The sequence below is a fragment of the Macrosteles quadrilineatus genome, unplaced genomic scaffold, assembly GCF_028750875.1.
Source record: "Macrosteles quadrilineatus isolate MER2022 unplaced genomic scaffold, UCM_ALF_1.0 Scaffold_1__1_contigs__length_201487025, whole genome shotgun sequence".
NCBI classification, from domain to species: domain Eukaryota; kingdom Metazoa; phylum Arthropoda; class Insecta; order Hemiptera; family Cicadellidae; genus Macrosteles; species Macrosteles quadrilineatus.
In genome coordinates, this window is record NW_026542594.1 from 131947090 (window position 1) to 131958975 (window position 11886).

The 11886-nt window shown below is 37.0% G+C and overlaps 1 protein-coding gene across 1 annotated transcript in view; it reads right to left on the bottom strand.

The window, feature by feature from the left end:
- LOC128985131 (uncharacterized) overlaps positions 1-5697 on the bottom strand; it is a 107559-nt gene extending 101862 nt beyond the window's left edge. The window contains exons 1-2 of the mRNA XM_054404515.1: positions 5299-5697; positions 895-1008 (exon numbers count right to left, since the gene is read on the bottom strand). Of these exons, the coding sequence (XP_054260490.1) occupies positions 895-1007 (113 nt within the window). The 5' untranslated portion in view covers position 1008; positions 5299-5697. The remainder of the gene's footprint in view (positions 1-894; positions 1009-5298) is intronic.
- Positions 5698-11886: the final 6189 nt, after the last annotated feature.

The window sequence follows — 11886 nt, forward strand, 5'->3', positions numbered from 1 at the left end:
GATTTCAGTGGTATGCGGTAAAATATATAGTGACTGGCTTAGCAGCACAAATTTTACGTGACTGGCTTTCCCGTGCAAATGCGGTGGTGACTGCATTAGCATAGCAGTTTTAACGTAATTATATTTTAGTATTTTTAAGAAAAAAAGAGATATATACATTCAGAAATGTCTAGGCTTAAGATATTTACCAATATATATTATATATATATCATAGTCTTGAAATATATAGGGGGGTGCAACTGACTGACTTCCAGTGTATATTTCATGTGACTGACTTCCCGGGCGCGGCCGTGTATATATATATATATATATATATATATTAATAATTGAAATAAATAATTAAACATTTAGTACCCTTTAAGTTAGGTATTAATTTATTTATATTTTTTATAAATATATATATATATATGAATTTGAACAGATGGTGTTTTTGGCCTCTGGGGACCTCAAAACAAAAAAGTAAATCGGTCCCGGGTCTAGGTCTTACCATAAGACCTACGGTAATAGCTTATTCCCTATATGGGAAATTCGCTAAAAATGTAAGGCCAGTTTGCAAATCTACACACCAAGGCGAACATTTTGGCATATAATATGTGAGACTTAATCTTAAAACTAAAAAGCCTTATTGTTCACAAAGTTTCATGTTGCGTATTAATAATAGAGATAATTTGACTTTAAACTATCATATATGCTGATAGATTAAAGAGGATCTATTGCAGTCATAAATTAATGTTGCTACAATTTGAAATCTTAGTACCACTTTCCGTTTTCTTAGATTATGTCTTTTCAGCTCTATCTAAAAAAGTACTTACCTTTTTAGAGTTAGGAGTGTAGTATCTGGAGTAAAATAAAGTTAAAATAGAGTAGGTACAGAACAGTAATCAGAATGCGTACCTTTCACTTGCAGTGTTGAATGTAACACTATTTTTTAGTTCTTTATTTTCACTTTGTATGGACCAAGATGTGGAGATACTAAATTCTTTGCAGATGGTGTTTTTTTCAGCCATTCTAGTAAAGCAAGAAATTAATTATTAGATGTCAAATCTTTTGGTTGAACAGAATATAAATTCATTTTAAAGAAGGCCAGTTAAAGAAGCAGATTATAATACATACTGTAAAAGAATAACTTCTTGGTTAGCATTGTACGTGTTATTAAATTACCTGAAAAATACAGAAATATATACGTCTAATAACACTTGCAATAATATATTTACACTTATACTGTTGACTTACAAGACGGTAAATACATGGAAAAGTTGGTAAGTGGTGATCGATTTTGATTGGACACTCCAATGGACACTCCTGAAAAATACAGAAATATATACGTCTAATAACTTGCAATAATATATTTACACTTATACTGTTGACTTACAAGACGGTAAATACATGTAAAAGTTGGTAAGTGGTGATCGATTTCGATTGGACACTCCAATCGAAATCGATCACCACTTACCAACTTTTACATGTATTTACCGTCTTGTAAGTCAACAGTATAAGTGTAAATATATTATTGCAAGTTATTAGACGTATATATTTCTGTATTTTTCAGATACTGTAAAAGAGAAAGCCTACCGTACCCAGTCACATATTTTATATAGGCCTAGTCTTAGGATACCCCATGCCTGCTCAGTGGAGCCAGGATACCAGCTTACTTGCTTAAAGCTAACTTTGATCATACACTACTGTAAAGTATTAAGTATTTTGAGTCAATTCGGCTATGTAACAATCCTCTCTTAGTTAATCCACACACAGTGGAGTTTGGCTGGTTATACTGGTGGTCTCAGTGAGCTAGTATGAATGTATTAATAATCACTACTATACTATTATTGTTCACATAGCTAAATGCAATTAAAGCAGCTTGTGCCTGCACAGTCTACAATCACCACTACACCTGCTCTATGCTTGAAATAAATGTAGGCTACTACTACTAAACAATGCTCCTGCCCAATGCGGAAGGAGGTACACCAATGCGGCTTGCTCATGTGCAGCAATCAGAGTAGCAAGCGCCAATTAAACCGGTATAATCTATTGATGAGTATCTAAACCCTGGGCTTGGATAGGCCTATTCATCGTGCAGAAGACCACGGTGCAGAAGCGTTTCTAGTGTTTAACCTAATCTAACTAACCAAACTATCGAATGAGTACTTTTTATTGATATATCGATTGTTCGATATATCGATAAAAAGTACTCATTCGATATTAGTGCCAACAGATATGGAAGTGTACCCGTAGGTCGATTATTGATTATTGATTATTGTCGATATTGATGTAAATTATCAGCCAGATTCCTAGCTATGGTTAGGCTATGCATTCTTAGCTAAACGCTATGTACTGAAATCCGTTTTTCACTCATAACTTATTTATTTGATAACTTACCTCACTATATGATTATATATTTGTAATCCTCATTAAATTTAGAACAAAGTGGCTATATTTTCAAATATTTATAGGCCTATAATTTATACAATTTCATTGAGCGCGAACTTATTATTTTTTTTCAATTTTTCAAAAATATTTTTTTTTATTGGTGTGAACCTGGCAATAACTCCAGCCATAAGTAGTGCGCGCGCCCGAAAAAATCTATTGCTGGCCGATTTGCGGCAAAATACAACCGCGTAACATGAAACCGATAGTGTCACCAGATAGAGGACACTTTAACGGAAACGACCGTATCAATATCATGTACCTGGGGGATAAGAAAGGGGGGGTAAAGTCAGCCAAAAGTAGTGTGCGCGCCCGAAAAAATCTATTGATGGCCGATTTGTGGCAAAATACGGCCGCGTAACATATTACCGATGATGTCACCTAATAGAGGAGACTTTAAAGGACACGACAGTATCAATATCATGTACCTGGGGGATAAGAAAGGGGGGGTAAATTCAGCCATAAGTAGTGCGCGCGCCCGAAAAAATCTATTGCTGGCCGATTTGCAGCAAAATACGGCCGCGTATCATAATACCGATTATGTCACCAGATAGAGGATTCAAAGCCGTGACAACTGACAACTTACGACTAGACTGGTTGACGATCCTTTTGTATCACCAACTTTTAGCATAAAGTATTAGGCCTATAATCCTATTATGCGCAGCCACTCAAGTCGCGCAGATTTTTTCTGGCGCGCGCACTACTTATTGCTGACTTTACCCCCCCTTTCTTATCCGCCAGGTACATGATATTGATACTGTCGTGTCCGTTAAAGTGTCCTCTATCTGGTGACATTATCGATTTCATGTTACGCGGTCGTATTTTGCCGCAAAACGGCCGGCAATAGGTTTTTTCGGGCAAGCCCACTACTTATTGCTGACTTTACTCCCCCTTTCTTATCCCCCAGGTACATGATATTGATACTGTCGTGTCCGTTAAAGTGTCCTCTATCTGGTGACATTATCGGTTTCATGTTACGCGGCCGTATTTTGCTGCAATTCAGCCAGCAATAGATTTTTTAGGGCGTGCGCACTACTTATTGCTGATTTTACCCCCTCTTTCTTATCCGTTAGGTACATGATATTGATACTGTCGTGTCTGTTAAAGTGTCCTTTATCTGGTGACATCATCGGTATTATGTTACGCGGCCGTATTTTGCCGCAATTCGGCCAGCAATAGATTTTTTAGGGCGCGCGCACTACTTATTGCTGATTTTACCCCCTCTTTCTTATCCGCCAGGTACATGATATTGATACTATCGTGTCCGTTAAAGTGTCCTCTATCTGGTGATATCATCGGTATTATGATACGCGGCCGTATTTCGCTGCAAATCGGTCATTAATAGATTTTTGAGGGCGCGCGCACTACTTATTGCTGATTTTACCCCCTCTTTCTTATCCGCCAGGTACATGATATTGATACTATCGTGTCCGTTAAAGTGTCCTCTATCTGGTGACATTATCGGTTTCATGTTACGCGGTCGTATTTTGCCGCAAAACGGCCGGCAATAGATTTTTTCGGGCAAGCCCACTACTTATTGCTGACTTTACCCCCTCTTTCTTATCCGCCAGGTACATGATATTGATACTGTCGTGTCCGTTAAAGGGTCCTCTATCTGGTGACATTATCGGTTTCATGTTACGCGGTCATATTTTGCCGCAAAACGGCCGGCAATAGATTTTTCGGGCGCGCCCTTTACTTATTGCTGACTTTACCCCCCCTTCCTTATTCCCCAGGTACATGATACTGATACTGTCGTGTCCGTTAAAGTTTCCTCTATCTGGTGACATCATCGGTATTATGTTACGCGGCCGTATTTTGCCACAATTCAGCCAGCAATAGATTTTTTAGGGCGCGCGCACTACTTATTGCTGATTTTACCCCCTCTTTCTTATCCGTTAGGTACATGATATTGATACTGTCGTGTCCGTTAAAGTGTCCTCTATCTGGTGACATCATCGGTATTATGTTACGCGGCCGTATTTTGCCGCAATTCGGCCAGCAATAGATTTTTTAGGGCGCGCGCACTACTTATTGCTGATTTTACCCCCTCTTTCTTATCCGCCAGGTACATGATACTGATACTGTCGTGTCCGTTAAAGTGTCCTCTATCTGGTGATATCATCGGTATTATGATACGCGGTCGTATTTCGCCGCAAAACGGCCGGCAATAGATTTTTTAGGGCAAGCCCACTACTTATTGCTGATTTTACCCCCTCTTTCTTATCCGACAGGTACATGATATTGATACTGTCGTGTCCGTTAAAGTGTCCTCTATCTGGTGACATCATCGGTATTATGTTACGCGGCCGTATTTTGCCGCAAATCGGCCAGCAATAGATTTTTCGGGCGCGCGCACTACTTATGGCTGGAGTTATTGCCAGGTTCACACAAGTTTTTTTTTTTGCCTAAAAAATTTTTTTGAAACAAATATTCCTTATGTTTTATGTTGTATTGAAGCCCGTGATTTTCCAAACAAAATGGTAGGCCTATATAGAACATAAGAATTAACATTGTTTTAAGCTTCTCAGATCCGTTTCAATAAAACCTTGCAAATGCGCCAAAAATAGGTGGACATTAAGGCCTAAACTATGGACACTTGGAGGGTTAATAAAGGTCTTTAAAATGAGGTGTCACTCGATGGGGCTTTACATTTAAAATTTTGGAGCTACCCCCAAAATATCCCATTTCGGGTTCCCGGGAAAAATTGGGATACCATCCAAAAAGTGGAGTTTTATTTTTTATGAAGGTATGTGGAGTTTAGTTGTCCTGGTGTCACCCATTAAAAAGTTAACCAGGGGTATCCACACATTTGCCCAACCCTGTACAATGAATTATAGGATAGGTAACTTAGGTAGCTAATACAACACTAACCTGTAGTCCTACTGTAGCCTGAGCTGAAACAAAGATTTGAAAAAAATACTGCTAAGTCAGTGCAAGTTATTCATTTTGTTTAGGCTAGGCCTAGCTAGGCCCTATGTTATGTCTCATGTCTTTGATGAAACAACCAAAACACACACACACAGACACACAGCATGGATGTACTGTATATAAGTCATAACCTCAATAAATATGAAAAATTAACTTATTTCAATCTAATAATTTGAAGTAAAAGTTTGATTTGAACTTAAACACTACATTTTTGATCTGACGGTGGCATGAAAGTGTTCCATGAAGTTACAAACATATTATTCTATTTATTTCAATTACTTAGCCAGTCATCAAATGATATTCCTCTTATTAAGATAATCCGATCTCCGATCTAGACTAGATACCGTCGTGATTCGTGAAGTTTTAGCCTTTTCCTTTTAGCGGCTCTTTTCCACTTTTCACGGCGCTTTTTCGAATTGTAATGTAATATATGGGCGGCAGAGACCTTGCCGTCAGACCGTGACCGTCACCGCCCTTTTTTCGTCTGTCTAGAAACGGGACAGCGGAATTTGAAATCGGAACGACGCTTCACCCACGCACAGTTTGTTTTTCAGGATTAATTTTGCCAACAGTGTCATTTAGAGGCTTCTGATTGACTATAATGTTTACTAATTGAAAAATTAGTTTTCCTACAGTCACCCGACAAAGTTGGTTTTTTTGTACTGTTTATAGTACAGAAAGCTGCTAATTGCTGCATATTTATACTTTGCCGTACGGTTTATACTTTGTCGCACGGTTTATACTTTGCCGCACATCAGGATTCCAACGAAACAACACAAAACAGCGTGGTTCTATTATGCACGTAATCCGTGTACGCTTGGAAATAGGTTGGCAACACTTAAAGATAATAATACTATGAGCAGCTGATTGACTATTATAACTACGATTTAACCTGTCATTTCGTGTTTATAGTTTCGGTATTTCTGAACTTTCTGGACTTTTCTTTTAAACGTTTTTAAAACATTCCTACGATCTTAATAAACAAGAAAATACCTTTAAAGCATTTTTTTTAGGTGCGGAAACCACTTAAAATTACAAAAACATACGGAACTATGTTCTCAAAACGCGGAGCACATTTCTTGCAGAGGAAAAATAGCGGAGTGATACGGACCGCGGGTATATCTTTCTCTAGGACACCATTTGTGTTGCCAGATGAACCTAAAAACGTGTTGTATAGTGTTTGAGACTATTTATATGCTTTATAGTGACTGTAGGAAAAATATAATGTGTAACACGAGTGAAAAAGACCTTTGCTGCACTCGAGATCATTCCGCACTCCCCTGCGGCTCGTGCGTAAACATTGCTCTCGTGTGCAACAAAGTGCCACTTTCACCACTAGTTACACAAATAACTATTTTCCTACAGTCACCCGACAAAGTTGGCTTCCTTGTACTGTTTATAGTACAGAAAGCTGCTAATTGCTGCATATTTATACTTTGCCGTACGGTTTATACTTTGTCGTACGGTTTATACTTTGCCGCACATCAGGATTCCAACGAAACAACACAAAACAGCGTGGTTCTATTATGCACGTAATCCGTGTAAGCTTGGAAATAGGTTGGCAACACTTAAAGATAATAATACTGTGAGCAGCTGATTGACTATTATAACTACGATTTAACCTGTCATTTCGTGTTTATAGTTTCGGAATTTCTGAACTTTCTGGACTTTTCTTTTAAACGTTTTTAAAACATTCCTACGGTCTTAATAAACAAGAAAATAACTTTAAAGCATTTTCTTTAGGCGCGGAAACCACTTCAAATTACAAAAACATACGGAACTATATTCTCAAAATAAGAGCACATTTCTTGCCGAGGAAAAATAGCGGAGGGATACGGACCGCGGGTACTACTTTCTCTAGGGCACCATTTGTGGATTTGTGTTGCCAGCTGAACCTAAAAACGTGTTGTATAGTGTTTGAAAGACTAATTATTTATATGCTTTATAGTGACTGTAGGAAAAATATAATGTGTAACACGAGTGAAAAAGGCCTTTGCTGCACACGAGAGCAATGTTTACGCACGAGCCGCAGGCGAGTATTCAGGCGAGTATATACGGTGCCACTTTCACCACTAGTTACACAAATAACTATTGTTCATAGAATAAAATTATAAATGCCTCAAATTCAATTTTATATTTTTTATTGTGAAATTAAATCGTCATAACCTAACCAAACCAACCAAACGTGCTGACAATGAAAAAATCTAATGAAGGTTTATTAATCGAAAAAATAGTTGTGTTCATAAAATAAAATTATAAATGCCTCAAATCCTATTTTATAATTTTTTAATTATAAAATTAAACTATCATAACCTAACCAAACTAACCAGACTGGCTGGTAATGAAAAATCGAATGAAGTGAAGGTTTTATTCGAAAATATGTTTCTGTTTATAAAATAAAACTATAAATGGGTCAAATTCAATTTTATAATGTTTTAATTATAAAAATTAAACCATCATAACCTAACCAAACCAACCAAACGTGTTGATAATGAAAAAGTCCAATACAAAAATTAGTGCTACGGGTGGGATTCGAACCCAGGTACTTCGGATTATCAGCCCAGCACTCTATCCACTGGGATCCGTTGGGATCGATCCGTATCGTTGCGGTAATGATGTTCCCTCAGCCAATCAGAAGCCTCAAAGTAGGGTCGCCGGAATTTTATCCCCCTGGAATTTTACCCCCTGGGCAAAGCTGACGTCACTATGACCACAGAAAACGTACTACTATACTTACTACTATATAGGTTATAGTAGTACGTTTTCTGTGCTATGACGTAGTAACCTGAGTGGCCAAAGGTTTGTTCGCGGCCGGAATTTTACCCCCGCGGATTTGGAAGTCTAATGAAAATAATCAGAGCGTGATTAATTAGATTAGCGATAAAACCCGGAATTTTACCCCCTGTCCATATAACTAGCGTTTAGGCAACTGAAGATGTACGGGCCGGATTTTTACCGCCGGAATTTACCCCCCGGAATTTTACCCCCCGGAATTTTACCCTCCGGAATTTTACCCCCTGGCTGATTTTAGAAATTGAATGATTGATTTTCTTATTTCTGTTTTTAATTAATTGTAAACATTTCATTATTTAGTAGCCTATCTTTATTTATTAATTTTGTAATCTCAACTAAGTAAACAGAATTCGCTGTTTTATTTTGATCATATTAACCAACAGCTTCAAAGATCGAATCCTGACACTCGGATCACAAAATTAATATTAAAACCCTGTTCGATTAGTTAATGTTACATATAAATTAAGATAGGCTACTTAATAATAAAATGTTTACCATTAAATTAAAACTGAATGACGATAATTAATCATTCTCACTAATTTATATATCTGGCCAGGGGGTGAAAATCCGGGGGTAAAAATCCGGGGGGTAAAATTCCGGGGGTAAAAATCCGGGCCGTACATTCTAGGTTTTTATAATTTGATGTGTTCTGATTAAACTCACAACCGTGAAAATATATGATTAATTCCGCGTTTAATCCATCAAGCTGATGTCGCGAAACTCAAAAGTTCGCGGCCGGAATTTTACCCCCTGGTTTGTGACGTCACGTTTGCCCAGGGGGTAAAAATCAGGCTCCGTGTTTAGCCCGGACGTGTTTGACGCGGACACCCTCAAAATGGTGGTGCGCGCGGACGGACGCTTTAGAAATCCCCGCGCCAAGCCGGTTGGGTAATTCGGCACCTTTCGCCCCCATTATCGAGTAAGGACGCTCGGTGGCGTTTCCCTCACAACACAGGGATTTATAATTATCGTAACCGGAACTGGCCCGTAGCTACCAGTGGGAGAAAAAACTTTTATTTATTATTAATTCCATTCGGATTTCAAAAATGAAACATTATTATTATAAGACCTGTATAATTGCAGGCACGTTGCAATGTGCAACGGAATCTATACTATTATAAATAATTTATTATTAATAAATTAATTTATTATTAATATTGGTTCTAGTAATCATTTTTAAATTTAACAATAAAATTTAAAAAATTGAAAGTAAAGCCTTTAAATTTTAGTATTACATCAAATATTGCACATGCTTATGAACAATGAACCTGAGCATGTTCCATAACAATTTACTTGATAATGATTACTTAGGTGTCTATTTTACAATCAAAATTCAAACTTCACTACTAATAATTGTTGCGGCACGTGATGCGCCAATGTTTTGGTAATAATACAAACTAACACTTTCAACTAAACTATGATTTTATTGATGTAGATATGATATAAGCAAATTATATCAGTGGACTGTATAGTGAAACTGTAATAAATTAATTTCTATAACGAAACTACTAAATGTGGATTAAGAGTCATAATTTAAGAGTAATGAAATACGTGAGATGCTGAAAGAAAACAATGTTACTCGGCTGACACGACAATCAGTAGGCTACTGATCACATAGATCACAGACCACATAGGACTACCACCCCACGGTCCTAGATAGAAAAGGAGTTTTTGTGACCGTATTTGTTCTTTACGAAGAAGGACGGTCTCAACTGCTTTGTTAAGAAGCCGACTAATTGCTCTAGCAGAACGAATGAGTGGTTTATGTGATCGTAAACAACTCTAGATGTTTGACAATATTTGAAATTTAGAAACGTAACTATCTCCTAACAGCATAAATATACCCAACAGATTAATTAAATACACTCTCCCCAACAATGATTGTTTCAAGCAAAAAATACTCATAAATAAAAAATGTTTGAAAAAACAGTATACAAGTATTTGACAAAAATCTTTTACGCCATCTTTAATTTTGGACTTCAGAGACTCCGATTTCTTTACACCGTTTCACTAGTAAATGCACACAATTCTTAGTCAAAATAACCAATCTTTAATTAAGCAATTTTCTTAGGGTTGTCTTACGGATTTACCCGACTATATTCAAATCTTTGAATTATGTTTCAATTGTTTACTTATTAGTTGAGTATATTTTGAATACACAGAAATTTATGTTGATGACTAATGCTGTGAATACAATTCAGTGACATAAGAACCAAAAATCTATGTAAATAATACCCCCACCGCAACAAACCTGCAGACTTTGCAGAATTTCCATTTACCGGGTTCGATTTTTACTAAAATATTCATAAAAAATTGTAACCTCTACAAAATGGCTTGGAGGGAAATTATAAAACTTTGTGTTTTTAGGGTCAAACATAGGAAAAATCAATTTTCACCCCGTAAAACACCCTATCAAAACGAAAAAGTAAATCTGTCCTGGATCTAGTCTTACCATGAGACCTACTGTAATTGCTATATGGAATATATGGGAAATTCGCTAAAATTAGAGTTTTGTCTGTACATGGCTTAGAATGCTAAATGTTTCGGTTAGTTTCATCGTATGGAACGAGTCATACGATAGGACAGCAGAAACGCGTGCTTACTCAATTTCTGCCTGTCTGTCTGTGACGCACAAGATGTTATTTTACGCTCTCTTCGACGGGAAAACGAACAAACAGATCACGATGAAACTATTTTGATGTATTCTCTACAAGCTTGAGAAGGCTTTAAATTACTTGAAACGTGCCTATGTCCATTGGAAATAAAAAATACGAACACTGAAAACCCCAGTTTTGCGCGTAAGCCTATTTTGTTTTGTGTTTTGTATTGTTGTTTTGTTGTTTGCCATTGACTAACCAACCACTAGTAGACTTATTATCCCATTGTAAATTTTGAAGCTCGTCTTTCGTGTCTAGTTCATGTTCGGTGACACTGCGTGCGTTAGTGTCGACGGATTTTTTTTATTATTTTAGGGTTAATTTAAGGATTTGTGCTTTACTGTTTGGTTATGCACCGGCTTCAGCTGTTCCATACGGGATGAGAAATCTACTAGGGGAGTATGTTTGATCTATGGCTTTACTTTAATCAAGTCAAGTGATCTATAAATTAAATAATACTAGTGGTCGTCCGGTGGTCGAAAACTCGACCAAAACATGTAATGTACACCGTATTCACTATTGGGTACTGAAGGAAACATCCCATCTATATGGACCAGCTGTCGCCATTTTTTAACTAAAAAAACATGTAGATGTGTGAGCCAATCACCGAATGGTTGTCTTAAATTCTATTTTCTACCTTATTTTTGGTTGGATTCCACAGCGTTTTAGAGTTTCATGATTTGTCTAACCCTTCTAAAATGTTAACATTTAAAATTTGGACGGCCACGGGGAGTAACCAGAGGTGAATAGGCCTACATGTTACTGTAATTGGGTTATTATAAATCTACTAGGTGAAACCCGTCGAAATCAACGGTTACTTTCTTCCAAGGCTTACCTTAATTCATCTAACTGCAATAAATTGGGTGAAATATACACATTTTGAGCATTTAGCATTGTTTTAAGAGTAATAAGTGTAACAACAATAATGATATTAATTGCGTTAGTTGCCAAATTTGGTTGATGAATAGCATATTCCCCATACCGTACGTCATCGGTGTTATTATTAGTATGTTATATTGTATCTCTTTCTTAGGAAGAACTTTTAAACAGTATTAAAATCGTATTGGTGGATTTTTTGTAG